At 40.6% G+C, this 23,264-nt stretch overlaps 1 protein-coding gene across 4 annotated transcripts in view; it reads right to left on the bottom strand.

The window, feature by feature from the left end:
* NUP93 (nucleoporin 93) overlaps positions 1-23,264 on the bottom strand; it is a 105,749-nt gene that overhangs the window by 31,801 nt on the left and 50,684 nt on the right. For 2 of the 4 annotated variants that reach the window (XM_007466811.1, XM_007466810.1), the window contains 2 exons: positions 8,397-8,459; positions 1,767-1,895 (listed from right to left, as the gene is read on the bottom strand). In XM_007466811.1, the coding sequence (XP_007466873.1) occupies positions 1,767-1,895; positions 8,397-8,459 (192 nt within the window). Of the gene's footprint in view, positions 1-1,766; positions 1,896-8,396; positions 8,460-20,955; positions 21,372-22,569; positions 23,015-23,264 lie in introns of those variants that run through there. The other 2 variants (XM_007466813.1, XM_007466812.1) reach the window with 2 other exon arrangements.

Below are 23,264 nucleotides of genomic sequence, written 5' to 3'. Positions count from 1 at the left end.
CAAAAAAAAAAAAAAAAAAAAAAAAAACACAGCAAGAAAAGGGGATTATAGAAAGTGCTGAATGGGGAAAGGTTGGTTTGGATTTCAGATATCAAGGCCCTGGAAGGCCTCACTGAGATGGCACTGGGTAATATTTGAAGAAAGTGAGGGAGACAGCCATGCAGTTATTTGGGGGAAGAGCCTTCTAGGCACAAGCAACAGGAAGCCCAGAGGACCTGAGGCAGGAGCAAGCCTACCCGGTTTGTTCAAGGAACCTGCGACGAGCTTCTTTGGCTGGAGCAGCAAGAGCAACAGGGAGAGCAGAATAACTTGAGCTGCGAGAGGCAACAAGACCAGGTCAGGTAGGGACTTAGAGGTCATGGTAAAGACTCTGGCTTTCACTCCAAGCGAGATGGATGTCACTGGAGGATCCCGAACGGAGGAGTAACACGATCTAGCCTGTGTCTTAATAGCGTCACTCTGGCTGTTGTGTTGAAAAGACTGTACAAGGGCAAAAGCAGGGAGACCAGTGTGGCTGACAACCTCTAAGATGGCTCCCAATAATGCCCACATCCTGGGATCTGAGTCCTCGTTTAATCCTCTCTCCTTGAGCACAGGCTGAATTTAGTGACTTACCTTGATCAAAGTAAAGCGACAGGATATTACTTTCAAGATTAAGTCACGGAAAGACCGTGGTTTCTGTCTTGGGGACCCTTTAGCTCTTCCTTGGATCCCTCACTCTTGCTCCAGGAGAAGCAAACTACCATGCTGTGAGCAACACAAGAGAGACCCACATGACAAGAAACTGACGTCCCTAGCCAAGAGCCAGAGAGGACCTGAGGCTTGCCAAGAGGCATGTGAGTGAGCCTGGGAGTGGATCCTCCCCAAGTTTAGCCCTGAAATGAGTGTTGCCTCAGCCAACATCTTGACCGCAGCCTCAAGAGACCCTGAACTACTTCTGGTAAACGCAGCTAAGCTAAATGACTGTCTTCAGCCACTATGGTTTGGAGTGATTGGTTACATAGCAATAGATAATGGAAATAACCAGTTAGGAGGTTAGTCCAATAATGTGAGCAGGAGATGATGGTGACTTGGACCAGAGTGCTAACAGCAGAGGTGGTAAGAAGTGGTTGGATTCTGGGTATATTTTGAGAGTAGGGTTAAGTAGATTTGCCAACATGTAAGAGAGTCTAGGTGAGAGAAAGGGAGGACAAAAATGAATCTGAGGTGTTTGATCTGAGCAAGTGAAAAACTGCAACTGCCCTTTATAAAGATGATAAACTCTGTGAGAAAAGAAGGTTGATGCCAGGAGGGAGTTGAGGGCAGTTGCTACCATGACTCAGTTCTAAACATGTTTAGCTTGATGGCTCTGAGACATCTGAGTACAGCCAAGAAGGTCACTAGAAAAATGAGTCTGGGGGTGTTTGGGGCTGTGATGTAAATTTAAGTCCTCAAGTACATAGATGGTATTTAATACCACAAGCCTAGATGAGATCAACGGGGCAGTGACTGAGGAAGAAACAAGAACAGGTCAAGGACTGAGTCCTGGGACACACAAACACCTAGGGGTCAAGGAATTTGAGGAAAATTCAGCAAAAGAGGCTGAGCAGAAGCAGCCAGACATGTTGGAGGAAATCCAGGCAAATGCGGGCATCTGGAAGGCAATGAAGAGAGGGCTTCAAGGGGGAGACAGTGATCAACCGTGCCAGGACTGTCAGTAGTCAAGCAGACAAGCATTCTCTGACCTCACAGTTTTCATCGTGGTTTACCTTCTGGACTCAACCTACCTCGCTTTCTTGAGTAAAGTCAAGGGCATCTTCTCCCGATGCCAGCAGGGTGTGGAGAATCCGCTGTTTCACTTGCTCCCACTCAACCAGCATTGACTCTCGATGGTACTCCTCAGCCATGCCAAAGGTCTGTTGGAGAGGAGCAGAGAGAGATGACCCAAATGAGAAGACAAAGAACACAGTTTCCCTTGAAGTGCAACAGAAATTCAAAGCCCTCCAGATCTGCCATCTTTCCATAAGTGGAGCAAAAGCAATCTATTTTAAATTATCCTTAAAGAATTTACTGACAACTGTTTGCAACATGCCCTATTTCATCAAGTCTAACACATTAAATTTTTTTTTAATTGTGGCAAAATGCACTTAACAATAAAACTTACCATGTTAACCCTTTTAAAGTGTACAGTTCAGTGGTATTAAGTTCATTCACACGGCTGTGCAAACATCACCACCATACATCTCCACAACTCTTTTCATCGTGCAAAAATGAAATTCTGCACCCATTAAACAATATCTTCATTCCCACCCTCCCCCAGTCACAGGCAACCACCATTCTACTTCTGTCTCTATGATTTTGACCACTTCTAGGTACCTCATGGAAGTGCAATCATACAGTATTTGTCTTCTTATGTCTGGCTTATTTCACTTAGCAAAATGTCCTCAAGATTCATCCATGTTATAGCATATGCAGTCTCGTTCCTTTTTAAGGCTGTATAATACTCCACTGTATGTACACACCACATTTTGCTTATCCATTCATCTATCCATGGACACTTGAGTTGCTTCCAATTTTTGGTAATTGTGAATCGTGCTACTCTGAACATGGGTGTACAAATACCTCTTCAAATTCCTGCTTTCAATTCTTTGGGATACATACCCCGAAATGGAATTGCTGGATCAGATGGTCATCCTATGTTTAATTTTTTGAGTGACTGCATAATGTTTCCAAAGAGGCTGTACCATTTTTCATTCTCATCAACAGTGCACAAAGGTTCCAATTTCTCTACATCCTCTCCAATACTCACTATTTTCTGGGTTTTTTTGATTGCAGCCAGGCTAATGGGTGTGAGGTGATAACTCATGGTTTTGATTTGTATTTCTCTAATAAGTAGTGATGTTGAACATCTTTTCATGTGCTTATTAAGATAAATATCTTCTTAAAACCTCTGAAATTAGGCTGCATATTACAATTGATAGCATGTCAAAAGCTTAAATTGAAGTACTTTTTCTTTGTAGTACATAAAATAATGACGGATTATAAAGTCAATGGTATCTTAAGATATAACGAGCCTCTAAGATAAGACAAAAAGTAAGATTCTCCCAGTGTCTATTTTTTTAAGAAACAGTAATATTTTCATATGAGGAAGCAAATCAGTAAAAGAAAAAACAGAGCCTTTTGCATAGGTTTCCTATCAGTCTTCTCAAAGTCACTACTGAAATGTCTGGCAAGCCTCACTTCTATCTGCTGGTGACACAGCAGGTTGCCAAAACAAAGGCACTCAGAAGGAAAAGAGAAAGAAGGAAAACAAAGAAAAGAGGAAGAGGGGCTTCCCTGGTGGTACAGTGGTTAGGAATCTGCCTGCCAATGCAGGGGATATGGGTTCAAGCACTGGTCCGGGAAGATCTCCCATGCCTAGGAGCAACTAAGCCTGTGCACAACAGCTACTGAGCCTGTACTCTAGAGCCCGCGAGCCACAACTACTGAGCCTGCGTGCCACAACTACTGAAGCCCATGTGCCTAGAGCCCGTGCTCCATAACAAGAGAAGCCACTGCAGTGAGTAGCCCGTGCACCGCAACGAAGAGCAGCCCCGCTCACCACAACTAGAGAAATCCCTCCGTTGCACGCAGCAACGAAGACCCAACACAGCCAAAAATAAATAAAACAAAACTAAAAAAAATAAAAAATCTAGGAGAGTGGTTAAAGAAAAGAGGAAGGGAAGAAGGAAGGGAGAAAACACACACACACACAAACACACAAAACAAAAAACAAGAAAAAAAAAACCCAAAACAAAAGCAAAACCAAAACCCCTCTGAGGAGATTAAAGCAACTTATAGAGACATACTGAATCATAACCATTCTTAGCCTATTATTCTTCAATTGGCAGACCAGGTTTCCCATCAGCTTAAGCCCACTTCTCAAAAAGCCATTTCATTTACAATCAGATTGGCATCTAATTAGGCAGCACCAAGAGAATGAGTATTAGTAATGCCTGCTTTATTTTGGCAATGCAGATAATTTATACTGATAATATTCATATATATGAGCTCTGGGGAACTATCAGAAAAATCATATACTCTTTCTACAAATGGGATGTTTGAGTGTGGACCAATATTTATTAAAATGTGAAAAAGAGAGCAGAAACCCACAAAAATGATTAGGAAGAGGGTTGGCACATCTTGCAAATTTGATTTGGTCCATCTATCAATGGATCTCTTTTCTAATATGTATTGTGAAGACAAAAAAAGAAATGACTATCAAAAACTTTAAAGACAGTCTTTCATCTGGTTTTCTTCCCACTGAAGGTCAGGCAGAATGGACCACTCCAAGTCGCCTGGATTGAAAAAAATACCCGGAGAAAAATCATTTTCTCTTGCTACATTAGTGACCTTAAACATGAAAGCTATGCATTTTGAACAGAGAAAAGTATGCTGGAATAGAGAGGTGGGGTAGAGGGGAGGGGAAGAGGTAGTTTCCCTAGAAGCTATCCAGAAATAGTGCAAATGTTGAACCACATTTCTTCTAAAACTCTTCCATTTAGTGGGCATCCACCTCCTTAACCTTGAACCTGTTCCAGAAAGGGAAAATAACAGGGCCATGGGGCAGGAGGGCCAGGGCGGGTTGAAATAAGGAGGTGGAGGGCTGGCATACCATACAGCTTTGCAAACTTGTAATAGGAAGTGAGGCACTGACGAAGCGCTGCCACTGACCGAGGACACCACAGTGTCACAAGAATTTTTCTTACGGGTAAGTCCTCTGGCTGATAAAGAATGGCAGAGCACTAAAGGCAATTGAAGAAAACACAATCTGTCTCAGAGACACTGTTGATGAGGATGGCAGGGGCAGACTTCCAGCATCACGTAAGGGTCAGGGTGACAACAGTGGGGATTAACCATCCCCTGTTAATCAAGCTGCCCACCTGTGAGCCAAGAACTCCTGCTTCAGGAACACAGGAAATACTCTGAAAACTGGCAGCTTTCTGGGCTCAAATCCTCAGATGTATCTGAGAAATATGCCAGGCTACTCAATTAGAAACAGCTCCACAACCTGAACAAACAGCACTGTCGTTCCATTCATCATTAGTGTGATAAGGAGCTTCAAATAAAAATAAATGGCCCAACATTAAAATTCTCTTCCCTTCACCATGCCACCCCCAGCTTATCTTAATTACATTAGAGATAATGGAACATCCAATTTGTGGGCTAATCAGGGATGATCAGCCACCCATCTGCCCTCTTCCAGTCTATTCCCTTTAGACCCACATCTGAACCACCAGATTAGGTGCAAAGAAGAATGTCAACTAGAGGAGCTAATGAGAGAGAAATCAACAGAGCTACTCAAAAGAGCTAGGAACTAAGAGAAAAGGAGGACAGTGAGGGTCTGAGACAAGGTGAGAGACAGGAATAGCAGGGATAAGGAAAGACAAACCACAGAAAATGACAAAGCAGTGGAGAAACTATTATAAATTAAATCCGGGGACTTCCCTGGTGGCGCAGTGGTTAAGACTCTGTGCTCCCAATTCAGGGGGTCCCGGTTCGATCCCTGGTCAGGGAACTAGATCCCACAGGCATGCTGCAACTAAGAGTTTGCATACCACAAGTAAGACGCAGTGCAACCAAAAAAAAAAAAAAAAAAAAAAGATTGTCATTGTCAAGACAGGCAGACCTCAGATATATTAAAAAAAAAAAATTAAATCCGAATCTTTCAAGTTATGTGGGAAACGATATCTCTTTGAACATAGTTAAGAAAGGAAGGCAGGGAAAGAACTGGGCAACTGAATTAAGAACAGGTGGGGAGCACTCGAACCCCATTTTCATAAAGGGAAGAGGGCAACCTGCTTTGACTTCACACCCACTTATTATTGAGCTGTTGCTGGCGTTTAGAAACTCTACATATGTTCTGATAATGTTGTTCTGTTTTTGCTGGGATGCACCAAATGGGAAAAGATAGTACACATTTGTGGTTTTGTAGCTTGTTTTCTTGGCATTTCAGCAGAATATTGGCAAGTTATTCAAACGTGAAATTACCACCAATAATGCCAAAAAGCTGCTCACCTTTTCATTTGAAAATGATTCTTGTTCAGCAGCAGCTTCTGGTGTCCAGACAGGTGAAAGGTTCCCCCCCAGGGCCAGCTCCCAACACCGGAACATCTCCCTCACAAACACATATGCACACATTTTGCACTGTGGTATGTCACTTAAATGTTTTGGCTGGCTGCACATTTAGTCTCAATATGGCACAACGTTCAGAGACTGCCAATTTCAGAAACACATTCCGCAGGGTAAATGGATTAATAAGGCTCGGTGGCATTCGACAATCCTAATTTAATTTCATCAGTCCTTTATAGCAGGAGAATCAATGTTGGTGAGTAACTCACTCCAAGTGTGAACCAAAAAAAACCTTAAAAAAAATATTTTCAAATCTGGATCAAGTGAATTTCTCTATTTCTAGGAATAAGTACTATTGCCAAAAATATAACTAATTAAATTTTAGGGAAAAAAAAAGATTGTCATTGTCAAGACAGGCAGACCTCAGATATATTAAAAAAAAAAAATTAAATCCGAATCTTTCAAGTTATGTGGGAAACGATATCTCTTTGAACATAGTTAAGAAAGGAAGGCAGGGAAAGAACTGGGCAACTGAATTAAGAACAGGTGGGGAGCACTCGAACCCCATTTTCATAAAGGGAAGAGGGCAACCTGCTTTGACTTCACACCCACTTATTATTGAGCTGTTGCTGGCGTTTAGAAACTCTACATATGTTCTGATAATGTTGTTCTGTTTTTGCTGGGATGCACCAAATGGGAAAAGATAGTACACATTTGTGGTTTTGTAGCTTGTTTTCTTGGCATTTCAGCAGGATATTGGCAAGTTATTCAAACGTGAAATTACCACCAATAATGCCAAAAAGCTGCTCACCTTTTCATTTGAAAATGATTCTTGTTCAGCAGCAGCTTCTGGTGTCCAGACAGGTGAAAGGTTCCCCCCCAGGGCCAGCTCCCAACACCGGAACATCTCCCTCACAAACACATATGCACACATTTTGCACTGTGGTATGTCACTTAAATGTTTTGGCTGGCTGCACATTTAGTCTCAATATGGCACAACGTTCAGAGACTGCCAATTTCAGAAACACATTCCGCAGGGTAAATGGATTAATAAGGCTCGGTGGCATTCGACAATCCTAATTTAATTTCATCAGTCCTTTATAGCAGGAGAATCAATGTTGGTGAGTAACTCACTCCAAGTGTGAACCAAAAAAAACCTTAAAAAAAATATTTTCAAATCTGGATCAAGTGAATTTCTCTATTTCTAGGAATAAGTACTATTGCCAAAAATATAACTAATTAAATTTTAGGGAATTTTACTCTGATAATTAAACATATCAGTCATTTAAATAATGTCTCTGAAACATATTCTTATAAATTAGAGCTGGCAAGCCCCCCTGAGGCCCTATCTCACTCATATCAGCCCTACTTAGACACTTCCACCTGTATGGAATATTTTAATACAGCACACTGAGAAGCAGCATTTTTTTTTTTTTTACTTTCTTATTTTTTGAACCACATAAATAATACACAAATACATTTCACTTGATCTAAGGCTTACATAAGTAAACAGTAAAACAGAGATTCCCTTCACCCCTACTCCCATGCAGAGACAGCTACTGCTTCCAGACTAATGTGAACCCTCCAGCCTCCTTCCTGGGAAAAGCTGCATTTTTAGAACCAACTCCACATGATCACTAACCTTCCTCCTCCCTCCCTCCCCAAAAGACCCCCGGGGCCTGAAAATCTTACTCCATAATGGAATGTATTCTAAAGGTTTTGATCTTTTAATCCTTGTCAAACAAATGAAGATAACTCATGTTAGTAAAGTAAATGATCTTTGACTATCTTGAGGGAATGCTTGCTGCGAAATATTGCTGCACGTATAATGGCTGTTCTGGCTGACTTATTTACTATCCTCTCAAATATCAAGATGTTTTTTGTTTGTTTCAAAGAGCTTGGAGAAATTGTTAATTTAAAAGGTGGTGTAGAAAGTCAAATTGTGTGATAAAAGGAAAAGAAATTGAGGAAAATTATCAATATCATAATTGCTTTTCTGAACTGCTGATTCAGTAGAAACCAAAATACCATTTATACTGTAACAATGAAACCAAAGAATTGTCTGGCCCTTCCATTTTATGATTAACTTAATAATTAACTGACCAGCCCAGTGTTTCAGATGCAGTCACTAAATACACATACGATCATGGTATTTTCCTCCAAAATGATTCCTGTAGAACTCCCTCTGGTGAACTATCAAGAGAGCTGGGCCTGGAACACAGAATCCAGTTTCTAGAAACTCCACGCCCCAGTATACACTGCTGCTTTCACAACAGTATACATATACATTTGGGTTCATTTCTTACCCTCTTCCGGGACTCTTCGATGGCAGACAGCAGGGCATTGTCCTTTTCATTCTTTAGGAAGCCCTAGGAAGGAGGAGAGAAATGACACAATTTAGGTTAAAATTAACAAAATTAACCTTCAAATAATCAAAAACACACTGTAGGAAAAAGAAGAAAAACACCCGTAAGGATAACTGCTACCCTGCCTACCTTCACCCTCACAAAACTCTCTCAACTTGAATATGGCCCATATTATAGATACAGCTTTGGCTATGCAGCCAGTCACAGTGCCTCTAACTGTTCCTCGGTCTATATTTCTCTGTTGTTTTCAGTTAATTCTTCAATTTCTTCCTAACACCGAGGAAGGCATCAGCCATCCCTTTGTTTGGGTGTTTTTCACTTGTTTGTCAACGGCTGGGATACCTGAAAAATCATTTATTTATGCTTTTCTTCTGGGGTTGTGCTACGTGCACTCCCTATTTCAGGCCTGATGACACCTGCTGCTTATTTAATACAGGTGGGGTGAAGAGGAACTGGCCCACAAGGCTGGTTTAATACACACAGGGTTATATGTCTGCAAAATGCAACTTCATGATAACACAACAGACCTAGTTTTACATCATGGTCCCCCATTTACTACTTGCATGGGTGACGATTTTAGACAAGTCACCCAGATTCTCTAAACCTTAGTTTATTCATATGTAAAATGAATATTAAATGAGACAATGTAATCAAGTGCTTGGCCCAAGGCTCAGTACATGTAGCTCTAGCATTAGTATCGATTAGATCTAGATCTGTTGGCGACATTAAAGAAAGATGCCCAGGGTGACTTCCTAGTTGCTATTCATTGTCTCCATTGCTCAACCTGAGATCCTGGGGAGGAGGACAAGGGACAGATGCAGACAGAGTGGGCTTCCATGCTGATGCCTTGCCATTCACACGGGGGTGAAGCTTTCTCCCCACAGCCTGGGATGTGGGGGCCAAGTAGCAACAAGGAAGATGATCCATTAACTAATAAGTAAAGATCAAACTCTTGGTTGTAATATGAAAGATTCTGAGTCACCCTATACATTAGATCCACCTACACTATGGAATGCAAGGTACCTGCGTGTCAAGCACACTATGGGTGTATTTATACATGTCCCAAATCATCTGTTTTTTCAGAATCATGCTTTTGCTCTTTTTGTTTTAGGAACTCTTTGGGGGAATATAATACAAAGTAGAATTAAGCTAAAGGGTTTTTTTGTTTGTTTTGTTTGGGTTTTTTTGCGGTACGTGGGCCTCTCACTGTTGTGGCCTCTCCCGTTGCGGAGCACAGGCTCCGGACGCGCAGGCTCAGCGGCCATGGCTCACGGGCCCAGCTGCTCCACAGCATGTGGGATCCTCCTGGGCCAGGGCACAAACCCGTGTCCCCTGCATCGGCAGGTGGACTCTCAACCACTGCGCCACCAGGGAAGCCCCTAAGCTAAAGTTTTTAAAGTGACATGCTAAATTTTTAAAACATCTGACAGTTTTCTTGAAAGCTTACTGTCATGGTTAATTGATTAATTTATTGATCACTTATTTATATTTCAACAATTGTAACATTTTAGCATATTTTGTTCAAACAGTCGCAGATATAAGGCTATGATTCTTAAAACAAAACAGGGGTAGGGGGCTGGATAAGAGTGGGGACATATATTTAAATAAAATATTACTAATCTTCACAGGATTCTCCACATCTGTTGTTACATCCCAACCTGGGCAGTGCACTGGAATGGACAGAGACAATGGCCAGCAGCTCGCGGAACAGTTCCCTCATGGGCTCCTCCAGGGCAGTCCCTGAGGCAGCTCTGAGGACAATGACACAGAGGCTGCTCCAAACACCTCTACTGATATTCGGTGGTGGGGGCGCGGGGGTGGAGGGAAGCATTGGCCACTTACTTCTAAAATAATGGCCTCAATAAACCAGAGCACATAAAGCTAGGACCCCACGTAATCCAATCAGAAGGGGGCAGCTTCTCACCACGTGTCTGTTTCTGGCCATTGCAAGGGAGCCAGACACGAAATCATGGGAAGGATTTTAATGGACCTTGTTCACACCCTTTGCAGCAAATGATTACATCAAGTCAACAAATCTTTATTATGATTTCCCTTTTTCTGAGCGGGTCTTCAGTGGCTAAAGCTAAAGGCAGTTTACGGTGTCACAGTTTATAAACAAAGCTATAGAACTTTTATCTTCAACTGCTGTTCCTAAACAAAGGGCATAGATTGTGCTTTGTTGCACCCTTTCATGGCTGCTGCTGATGGCCAGAGTGGTGGTAATAACCACTGCCTGACAAGGTCTGGTCTCATTTTTTTCTTTTTGGCTGGGGTGGCAAGGAGTGTACCAAGTGCCCCACCCCCAATCTGGGCTTCTCTGCTCGTCCCAGTGACCAGCCCATCCCATTCTTTTAACTGCATCCGTGTCTGTGTATAACCCATATACACATAAACGCAATTCAAACGTAAATGCAAAGCAATAATCAGACATATTTGTTTAAAAGCAACATAATATTCTGTAAGAAACACAATTTCAAAATTTCTAAGAAATGAAATTTCAAGTAGTGGTTAAGAAAGAAAAAGAATAATAAAAGGCATTGCTTTGGGGGGCAGATTACTCTCTTCTTTATAAACCTACCTTCCAAAAATCTCACTTAATAAATTAAATGAAGCATTTGTGCATGAGAATCAAATTACAGACATCACCTACATATGAACAAAGATCATGAGCCACTATGCACCTCTACAACTGGGCTTTCTCTATAGCACAAACCAAGCCCACAAAATATATAGATTTTGAATTTTAATTTTTCATCCTTTGTTCCTTCTTTCATCATTTATTCCTTATGTAACCTATGTAAAATAGTCCCCTCCTATCATATTTTATTTTTAAAAACAACGTATTAGTGACCTATCTTTTGAAAAGAATCTTTAATATACAGTCAGAATAGTGCTGGGATCCGTGTGCCATCTAGTGGCAGTTGTTTCTTGTAAAGAATATATACCTTAAGGAAGAATAACAAATTAAAGAACTAATAAGTTGGGCAAGAAAATACCTGCCTCAGCCCAAGTTTCCTACGGATCTCTTCTACTTCCCTTTTCCATGTGTGTGTTTCCTTTCCTTCCAGCTCCTCCTGTGAGGCACCTCTCAGGCCCCTCATCTCAGAGATATATTTTTATAGTTTATCAGAAAATGGGTTTTCTATAGAGGTGAGCTGGGGTGTGAACAGTGTACTAGGAGGTGCCCTCACTCATTGGGTGGGGCTCCCTGCCACACTGAAGACTCCTGGTCAAAGCGAAGGCCCAACAGCTCACTTCCTACTTGGAGATGCCAGCCATCTAACTGACCCTCAGAGACCCTCATCATTAATATCTCCTCTTTTTGCCAACAAGTGCTCCCACCCAGCCCTTCTACTGCTGGCCCACTCAATAAAGAACATTCCATAAACATCTGCAGGCCTGCTAAGTAAGAAAACTACCCCTGACTTACCATCTGTATACCGCTCCTCTCTGCCAGAGTCCTGGAAACAGACCCTCTTCTAACTGACTCCTTGAATGGGTTTTGGTTTCAAGCTTTCTGTAACATATAATAGCTCCCATTCGAGAAGCAATTAAGGACCAGACATTGCTCCAAGCAATTCAAAGACATTATTGCTAATCTTTTAACAATATGAAAGCGTAGACATGATCACTCCATTCTCCGCCCTCCCCCACCAATCCCATTTTACAGGTAAGAAGAGATTTCAGCATTCAACTAACATGACAAGAGTTTCCGACCAGGAAGAGGCAGAGGCAGAATTCAAACACAGCTCTAACTCTCAAAAGACCAACTGTTTCTGAAATACTTAGGGAACAGTAAACTTCTAAATTTAGAAAATAAAGATAAATTTCCTTTTATCTCTAAAAGAATGGGAGTCCAGGAGGGGAGCAAAATATCCTTAAATTTGTTTTCTTCATCAGTTATTAGTTCCCCTTTATAGATGATGAAGTTGAAGGCTCAGAGAATACTAATTCTTATATCAGTACTAGTAAGAGCTAACACTTACATGGATATGGTGATTACTTTGTGCTAAGTGTGTTACACACATTTGGTTCATTGGTATGCTTTTAACCCAATGCTAAACTGTCTCTCAATAGTACTTAACTGGATGATCCTTTAAAGTATGTTCTTAAAGGGCTGTGTGAGATGGTTTCCAGAGCTTCTATCAACTCTAAAACACTGGTTTCATACTAAGATCACCTGGTTCAGCCAAGTTCAGACTTAGAATACAAATTTTCTGACCCCTTTTCTACCTTTTTCCACTCTACCGTGCAAGTCAAGATGAGCCAGACAGCTATTTTACGCTTGCATATTTATTCCTTTCCTTCCCTACTTCACATAGTTAGGTGAGGAATGAAACAAGTTTGGGGCATTCCTTTAGAATGGTATTTTTCAAAATGTGTGCCAGAACCTATAATTGGGTTATGAAATCAACCAGCATTTTTTAAATGAAATAAAATGTAATAGAGATATGTGGTATGGGTAAATACTGTTTTGTGAAACTTTCTTTCAATTATATATACTTATTTGTATGTATGAAGTGGGTCATGGTGCTAAATGTATTTCTTACTATGGATCACAGACAAAAAAGCTGGAGAAATCACTGTTCTAGCCTGCCAACTCTATAGTGTTCCAAAATATTATTATTATTTATTGCTGTGGAACAATAAACACCGTACTCCTGCACAAGCAATATCTCCAGCCACATGTTCCATCTTTAACAGAGGAAGTGGGCCACCTTGCAATGTATGCTGTCTGAGAATAACCCAGAATGTAACTGCAAGGTAAGCCAAGTCTCCTATCAAAACTGTAGTCACATCTCAGGGACCTGGCAGCCAAACTGGCTTTTAAATGGCTCGGGTTTAGAAAGACAAGTATGAAAAACTGCCTTATTTTAATCACCATGAAGACTCTGGGTTTCAGAATATAAATGACTGTAGAAAAAGTGAGTGGGCAAAGGATGTTTGTTTTTGTCAAATGGCCAAATTCTCTTCACTTATTTGTCTTCCAAAAGTGAAAGCTGTAAGAAAGAAGGGTCTCTGTGAGAAAAATTTTAGTATCCACTTTAGCTAGGAAAGTACGATGGCAAAAAGAGCCTGCATTGATTCTTTCACAGTTCTTTGCTTTCCACCAACAACAAATAAGTGATTTATTGAAGTTATGTAAACAGTTTGAATTGAAGCACACACAGACTTCCTAACCATTAAAAAATAAAACAAAAAAGATAAAATAATTAGTCTAAGTTGTCCCCACAAAACAAAAGCCATATATTACATGGCCCTCAAAACACAAAAGACCGTTCTAGGTCTCTTCCCCTTCAAGAGACCAACTGGTAATCCACCCTGTCAAAATTTAAAGTGAGGCAGCCATAGCAGGCCTGACTTTCTATCAGAAGGTATCTGACATGAGACAAAAACACATGGTGAGTGCTATAAAAAATCTTGTCTCTTCTCTCATTTAATACATAAAATATATACAAATTTATAGGAAGTCAATAACCAACATTCCAAATCCAAATAATATTAACACAAGTAAGCAGTGACCGTAGTTAATGGTCACTGTGGTTTGAAAAAACATTGCCAAGACACAAGCAGGAGCTAGGAGGGCAATGAAAAAGGAAAGAAAAATAAGCAGGGCAAAAAATAAACTTAAAAAACAGAATAATCAAGAGGGTCTGTTCCAAGATGAAACAAGAATTCCAATAAGCATTACAAGTATTCCTTAGAACGTTAGATAGTGAAATGGAGAAGTGTCCACTTTGTGTCAAGACAGGAATATGAGCTGTACCCATTATTTTGCTCGAGCTCATTCTGAATAAAATACCACTCCCTTAACCTCTCCCAAACCTTCTTCCCAATTTCTGAACGAATGACCTCTTCTGAAGTCTTCTCTTGCGTAAAATTTTTACAAAGGTAAAACTACTACTAAAGGAGAAAGTGAGGAAGGACAAAGCAAGATACTGTTTTCAGATGAGCACAAGAGAAATCCTGCCAGCACTCGAGCTGCTGGGCTTATCAGATGGTGTGGACATGCTTTTCATTAGCTCCCTTTGTGGTGCCTACAGAGAACCCTCAAGGAATTTTTCAGGTGCAAAGAGATATTCTTTACTGAAAGCCCAAAAGATGAACAGAGAAATTTAAAATTTGGGGCATTTTCAAAATTTGGGGAACATTCATATAGTTTTATAGCATGCCTGGTTATTTTATTAGATCAATATTTAATGCATTAAAATAAGAGTATATAAAACGTCAGCTTAAAAGGCCCAAGAGAGACTGAATCTCCCTTTGTAAGAAATACAGACTAAATAGCAAATCCAAGCTTTATTCTCCAACTCAGATATTCAGAATAAGTTCCACTGCTTGTATTCTACCAAAATTTTAATATTTTAAATTGTTTGTTCACAGATTGCATTAAATAAAATATTTTTTCAGACTGCATTCAATTTAAAATATATATATATCTTTAAAATTTAATTATATATATATATATATATATATATATCTTCAAAAAATACCCCTGCAGAAAGCAGTGCTAAGCTGGCAGATTTGACATTGTCAATTGTAATACATTTTTAATGCTGTTGCATGATTTCTCACTGTGCATTTATGCAAAAGCCTAGCCACCCTCATTCAGCAGGTGGCAGCAGACCCTGAAAGAGTGGCTGTGGAGTTTGTCCCATCATCTGCCAGTTCAGCAGACCCATCGGCCTACAGGCAGCTCTGGAGTCACAGGTGGCAGACCTTGGTGCTGTGTGAACACCAGGCCATCTGTCACTGTTAGGCTGCAGGGTCCCATTTCATACATGGTTTCTGCTACCAGCCTAAACAAAGGGTCACACAATTACATGATGGATTTGGGCCCACTAAGGCAAAGCAAATCACTTGCTCCCATATAATCCAAATTGGTTTACAAGATGGTCTATGAATTCTCACAGGCTGAAGAGAACTCAACGTGTGCAAAGAGATTCTAAACCCAAGAATACAGAGCTCTGAGCAGTGCTTCCTCCTGGGCCCACCTAGGACCTTACCGGCAGCATTCCGACTCAAGTGTACTGATCTCTTGCAGCCATGCCAACAGAACTGTGACACAATTCCATCTCCCCTGTGCCTTCTGGAAAAGCAACAAGCCTTCGAGAGAGCCACTCATGTAAGTCCGTCTAATAGCCTTTGTGGATCCCTCCCTATTATCCTCTCCATCCCACAAAAGAACAAAAAGAAGGGGGGGGGGAGTGGAGAGGGAGAGAGAAGAGGAAGGGGAGTTGGGAGAGGAAAAGGAGCAAGGACCTCAGGCCTACAGCTTCAAGAATTAGCCTTCCCATCTTAGGAGAGGGAGAGGGGGAGATGGGGGAGGAGGGAAGATGGAGGAGGGGGAAGAGGAGGAAGGGGAGGAAGAGAAGGGGAGGTGGGGGAGGAAAGAAAGGGGAAGGGAAGGAGGAGGAGGGGGAGGGAGGGGGAGGAGGAAATAACTATCATATAACAAACACCCAAACTTCCAAGATTTTCATCACTGGGTAAAGAAAGAATATAAGAAGTAGGACTCACTATGAGCCAGAAGGAGAAGGTCAGCTTTGAGAATGGGGACATGTCATTTCTGTAGGGCACTGGTGAGGGGTGCAAGTACGTGCAGCCCACCTCCCCTGCCAACACAATGTAGGCATATAACTACTAGATGCCTCTTCCTACTTCTACACAAGGCATCAAACTGGGGCTGCTTAGCACATCTGGTTGCTGCACTTGGAGAATAAGGCCAAGGTTAAGGTCTGCAATCCTGTGAGGGCCATTTAAGTCTCTTGTACTGCAAAGCCAATTCTGTCTCTTTTAGAGGGCCCAGGGTATCCCTGCTATCTATATCTGGCCATCAAGGAAAGGAAAGCATCTATCCAGCTTAGTTATTGGGAGACTCCATAGAGAGGGGGAGCAAGTAGTAAGGGCATAATATAAATGAGTAAAATAATAAATGATGGCCATTTAGTCAACTAGGGAGGGAAAATGCTTTTCAGCAGAAATGCCCCCTCCTCCCAAATCCAGCAGAGCCCTTAAATAACCTTTCAGGATTGTGTAAGCAACTTTTCCCTGCTGGTCACAAGAGGTCTGGGGAGGATGTGACTTGCTCAGCACTGATACCTCACCACTTCCAGAAAACTAGCCAGAGCCTGCACCCTAGTAATGCAGGATGTGCCATGCTGCAGTCGCTGGACCTCTGCTGGCCATCCTCTCTCTCCACTCCTGGGAAGGGGGCAGAGGAGCAAGAAAACTAGAAACCAAGAGAGGGAGGGAGAGAGGGAGGGAGACCAGCCAGCCAACTGCTCTCAGAATGCTGAGGTGGCCCCACAGGAGAAAGCAAGGACAGCAACTCTGAGCATTTTATCTCCTCTCCCTGCCCCCCAAACCCGTATCTCTGCCCCACCCTGCCCCAAACTAGCATACTTGCTAGAGTCACCCTTTGGGGACACAAGAACAGGGAGGATTCTGAAGAGAAAACTTTTCAATCTAGCTTTGCAAATGGAAGAAACAGTGTGCCAAAGTATGTGTGGCTTCAAAAATCAGCTGAAGAACCCTGTCCTTACCCAAAGGTATGAACAGATCTAAAAAATATTAATCCCATAGCCACTCTTAGGTGATGGAAAGATAAGATAAGGAGGATACACTAAGGGATGATAAAAATGTTTTAATATGTCTTTGGGGAACTGATTTCCATCTTGGAGATGGATTAGTCCACGTTCAAAGAACTTTGAGTACTAAAACTACACTGCAATATAAAATGGGAATGCATCGATCACGGCCCTTATCATGGCCAAAGTCCCCTCCCACTGCCCCCAAAAACCACTCTAAAAGAACTTATTAAAAGAACCCCGTATTATTTAAAAAATATATAGCTTGACTGCTTTTTCAGATCTAGTGTCTTTTCCCTTTGGAAACAGGAGACAAAAGCAAGATTTGGGGGCCATGAGAAAGACAGACAGCAGAGTGTCTATCTCTGAGGCAGTCAGGTGGGAGCTAAGTGGTTTTTGCCAGGCTGGTTTCCACAGCACTCAGGATTAAGCCTGAGTTCTACTTAGCAAGCATAAGGAACGCCGTTAGTCAAGACAATGTTTGGGAACCACGTGTCATATTAATTCCCTGCTGGTACACGGTGTCAGTCATTTACACTGCAGTCGAAAATCACAGCTCCTCCCGCTATGCAGCACTGTTTATGCTGATGGGATTGGAGCACTGATCATCATGGCTGTCAAAGAAAACGGAGCTTTGGTTTTGCTGCAGTTTCTTCTTATTCAGAAATTCTTTTTCAAAAATTAATTTGTCTGGAGACCACTAAAACAACAGACTTTCTCTTTTATAACTTCCCGTTGCCTTAAATGGAATCTGTCATGGTACCCCTTTGCTAACAGTACTTGGGATTTCACGCTCTCTTAATTAAGTTTGGAAGCGTTTTGACTTTGCCTTGTCAGAGCTGAGGGAATACTGCAGGATGCACTACCACTGTCACCACGGGTACAGAAAACATAAAACACTGCTTAGCTAAAACGGCAAATACAAGCAACAGGAAAGGAGAGGGCAAGACCACTTTTCAAACACAAATTGCCCCAAACTTACAGGGAGCTAAAACCTTTCACCCAGCTCATGCACACTCGGAGGAGAAGGGGCAGCCCTGCACTGTGGGACCTAGAGATAAAGGAGTGATCTGCTGGGAGGACATGTCAGAATGCCTGTGCCCATCCCGGAAGACAAGCACTTCGCCCTTCATGTGGAGCAACACAGTGAACTTAAAAAGCTTGACTTGCAGGATATATCTTGTTTTAATTGTTTGGTTATAAATGCATATCATCTACAACAAAGGACCAGGAGGACTCCAAGCACAGCTCAATAAGCCATTTCCGGTAAGACTGCGAAGGAACATCTCTGTGAGTAGGTTGCTAAAGCAAAGACAGACTTTGCTGTAAGCTCAATCCATTAGATCCATCACCAACCAGTAAACCCACAAAGAGAAAGAGTCAAATGCAAGCAGAGGCACAGCACAGATTACGAGTCTGATGGCCTAGATTTAGGCAAAATTGACTGCTTTCCAGATGTATGACCTTGAGAAAGCTGTTTAATGACAGTAAACCTTGCTTTACTTGACTGTAAGATGAGCTGACTGCACTACATAAACTCTAAGGCCAACTCCAGAAATTCCAACTCGATGAGAAGTGGGAACAGGTAAGAAATTAGCATTGTCATGACTACATAGTTAACTTCTGAAATAATCCATACCTTAAAACCACACGAGAAATACAATAAACTTTGTTTTTGAAGGCAGCCAACATATATTTAATATTTAAAATAACCAAAGCCCACAGAGAGCTAGAACAAAAATCAGAATCAAAGACAAAGTATTTTTATAGGAATGCTAGCGTCATCTTGCCATAAAGCAGAAGCATACTGTCCTGTCTTCTGAAAATTCATCCTATATTGAAAGGAGTACATTTTCACAATTTAAAAGAGAAGACAGCACAAAGCAAGGAAATTCAGAAGTATTAATAGAAAATAGCTATTTAAAATTTTATTTTATCCATATTTTTCACCAATTTCTTGAAAGCAACAATCAGAAGCTATCTAGATATAAGTGCTAATTAAGTCTTTAGTTCAGGAAAACCTCAAAATTTCTATCTTCTAACAGAATAAAAAGTAATTGTAAATTGGCAGGGCAGTGCTGCTAGAGGTATCTTCAAATTTGATTGAAGGAAAATGACCTGTGCGGTCCACCTCTTATCACAGTGTTCCTGGTGACGCCATTTTACTCCTTCCTCACTGCCATCTTAGTGCCACGAACGTCTCCTAGCGGGCTGGCCAACAGGCTTGCTTATCTACATTTTGGCACTGCCAGAGCATTCAAAGGTTTGGTATGAATATATTTTCTGCAGCAAAAAGAACCAACCTCTGACTCTTTACTACCAGCCAGACTAAAATTTCAGATTGAAGAGGTTTAGGAATCCCCTACAAGTACCAGAAAGGAGAGCCTCTTCCGAGTAGCCAAACTTGAGTAGACCATGATGGGGGCAAAGAAAATGGGAAGCAACTGGGTCTCTGCTATGTCCTCAGAGTACCTGGCACACAGCTTACAGAAAGCCAGAGAAAGAAAATAAGACCAGAATCTTCAACCAAGTTTTACTTTAAAAATGTCATAGGAAGGCTCTGTGATACCCTTTATGTCATCCAACCAAACATTTATGCAAGCAAAGATGCAGTTAAAATGGAGTTCTAATTTGCTGCCCTAAAAGTCTTATTTCAAAGTGCAAGCCTTGTAAAAACCAAAGGAAAAGAATCCCTTTGCATTCCATTATATAGTAAACAATTAATATATTAAATGTCCTTCTCAGGATTAACAAAATTATATGGAGATCTAGGCTCTTATGCTACAAGCATAAGATTAATGCAAGATTTACGGAATCTTTGTGGGATTCTAAACAGGGCTTAGGAAAACTGAGCCTTCTTATTTCAATGAAAAGACTGATGTGAAAATCCTCCTCTCCCCTAGTTTCAAAGACATCTCCTAATTAGAGAAAACAGTATTCAGTGAGCAGGATGAACAACAGCTAGTGCAACAAGACTTGGAAGAACATCTGGCTTTATCAATTTGATATCAAGTTAAAAGGTATCTAGTTCTGTGAAGATTTAACTCCTGAAACAGCTACTAGAGCATTTTGAGCAAATTCTTCATGGTACAGTTTACTGTAAAATACACTTACTATAAATTCCTCAGGGTTAAGTGCCTTTAAAAAGATAAACACACAAATCAAAGTTAAAATCCACTTGTTTCCTCTTAGTAACAGCATAAAGGAACAAAGGAATAAGCTGAGTCAAATCCAATTAATTTTAAGAATCAAGATTTCTAAGCTTACAATCACAAACAAGAGTTTTCCACAAGTAGCTTTGAAGTCACAACTATTAATTAAACAGAAGGCACTAAAAATTATCCCCATTAATGAGAGTGAAAGCCCTCAATCTACTGATCTTTTAAGATAAAATTTTCTTTTGTTAAAACATTTTTCTTATATATTTTAATCAGCTATTATAGATCATTAACATGGAAGCATTTTCTTAAAAAAACCCAAAAAACAATAAAATCCAGCAATTTTCTTCATAAATGGAAAATAAACTATAAAAGACAGTGAAAAGAAGCCTGGACTCTCTTAAATATACCATATTTACATTTCTTTTTTCTCTCAAGTGTCATTTTCATCTTTGACTACTGATAAATTCATACCTCTCATTAACTTAAATTACCAATGAATATTTAATTAAAAGCATGTATTAAAACCACTCACAAAACCTATATTTCAAGTATATATACATATATATACACACATACACCAATATATATCACACCTGGTTTCTAACACATACATTAAAAAAATACATCTAACAATCTCTGTATTATACCTTTAATATTTGCAGCGTTCATTTTAAAGTCTATTTTGCCCATTCAACCAAAGACAAATTTTCAACCTCCCACCACTTTATGAGTATGAGAAATACTTACTGTAGACAAAAGGATTCCATTTTCTTTCTGGGAATGCTCTCCACCCTCCTACAGAACTCTTTTATGCAGTGTGCAATTTCATTTTCTGAGTTTTACAGTAACAAAGCTCTCGTGCCACAGAACCTAATGTAAATGAAATGGCCCTGCAGCTGCCTTCAGAACCCAGCTCACCTCAACCATGATACAGCTAATTGTTAAAAATGGTGGCTGAGACATTTTCCATACATTAAATTAAGGAGCTCTGATGAAGGCACTAGCATCCTCCCACTTCAGACAAAGGAAAATAATTTGCGACTGTACCAAGGCACAGATAACTGAGTCATCTCCCATACAGGGTCAGTGTTAGAGGTTTCCTCCATCTTTACAAAATGCAAACCACAGCTCATTGTCTCATCCCAGAAATCAGTTCTCTGTAACGCTGCACTGGGTCAGAGTTTTAAAGGAATCTTAGTCATGGGTAAATCCAGACCTCCAACGCCGAGACAAGTGAAATTCTCACAGTTCCTCTCCCTTCCCTGAGCAGCTTTCTTCTATTCCCCACTTGACAGCTCCTCAAGTCTTCCTATTGTTAAGAGTACAGAATCCCACACCTCTGAAGGGAGCTAAATCTCTCAACTAGGTGAGCAGTTTCCAAGTACATGCTTTGGAAAGAAGTCCAGACCCTACAGGTCCCATGATACAAATACATTCCTTGGGGTAAAAAGCTATACATCATTGTCTTTTTTTTGGGGGGGGGGGACTTGTTTTTAAGGGAAGACAACTATCAAGCTGCTTTTTAATGCTGAATTAAAAATATTTTATCTCATATTAACCAAGGTATTAAAAGTGGTATAGGCAACATTTATAATTTTACCACCCTCCAGATAATGCTTACGTGACTTGGGAAGTTTTTCATTTCACTTACACAAATCACATTCTCTGCACCAAAAACTGGAAGTATACTTAAAGCATTCATATCACACTCTTTTGAGGATGAATTTAGGATAGGAAAAGTAACTATCTTAATTCAAATCACCTACATCTGATAATACTTAAGAATCCACATTTTAAAGCCTTATGCTAAAGCATTTCTTGTGAAATAATTCCAGATATATCAAATAGTAATTTTTCCCTATAACAAAATATAAATGACTGAATTCCTTAGTAAAGCATTCTACGCACACACACACACTCACCTACAATCCCAAAGAAGGATCTAATTTTAGCAAAGAAAAATTCTATTTTAATATTTTACCTCTTGTAAGAATTCTGCACTTCATATGCATCTTTTCAAAAAAATCCTAAAGAAAGACCACACTACTTACTACTTAAAGATGAAGACTGCAAAAATCCTAAATAACCAACTATTTAAATCTTTAAGCAAATGCTTCTCTGCCCCACCCAACAGATTTTTTTTTTTTTAAGAAAAATGTAGAATGACAGGGCACAAATCTGAATAATTATCAGAAGAATCAAGTACTTTTTCTACTGAATGAGTTAAATGCTTCTGAATTCATCTCAAAATTTTAGGCAAACCGAGACTTTGTCTTTCAGAGGTACTGCAACTACATGCTATCAATGTATTTACTAGGGCGCAATAATCTTAATTTCTTTACGAAACATAGGCAATCCTACCTGCAGCTCTCAAATTTAAGGAGTTACAGACCGGTCGACGCTGTTGGTCACGCAGCTCTTCCATACCTTCTGTGTGGGATGAGCTCTGTTGGAACCAGTGCTCAAGTTTTTCCCACTTCGAACAGCCAGAATTGAGAGGGGGGAGGAGGGGAGAGGAGAGAGAGGAAAGAGAGAAAGGAGAGAGAGGAAAGAGAGAAAGAAGAGAGAGAAAGAAGAAAAAGGAAAAGAGAACACCCTGCAAATGCTGATATGACTGAAGCACTAAAGAGTCTAATTAGACAATGAGATTGCAGAGTCCCCTTAAAAAGGGTGCACACAGCCCCTGGGTGCAGCATCATTATTTGTGCTGCTCCACACAAATTCAGAGAAGTCAGCCATCAGTTTGAAAGCACAAACTGATGGGAGTAACAGTTTATAGGTTACAGAAGGGTATTTTATTGTTAACAGACTGTACCAAGTTAAGATTTAAGAGGGGGAGAGACAACATGTAGGCAAGGAATGCTATGATACTTTTTTTTTTTGACCCAAGCCACTGCAATTACTCTGATGTGAATTTTTGATGACTTCCGACATCTTGCATGGTTAATAATCGCTTCAGCTGTCATGTTTGGTTAATGTGGAAAATGCATTTGCTGCATTGTGATGCAGTGCTGTGGCCACAGATTTTAACACCAGTTGTGAAGCTGGTCCCTTAA

Source organism: Lipotes vexillifer, unplaced genomic scaffold (genome assembly GCF_000442215.2).
Source record: "Lipotes vexillifer unplaced genomic scaffold, Lipotes_vexillifer_v1.1 scaffold130, whole genome shotgun sequence".
Classification (NCBI taxonomy): domain Eukaryota; kingdom Metazoa; phylum Chordata; class Mammalia; order Artiodactyla; family Lipotidae; genus Lipotes; species Lipotes vexillifer.
The sequence above is the reverse complement of the archived record's forward strand: the minus strand, read 5'-3'. Positions and strand labels throughout refer to the sequence as shown.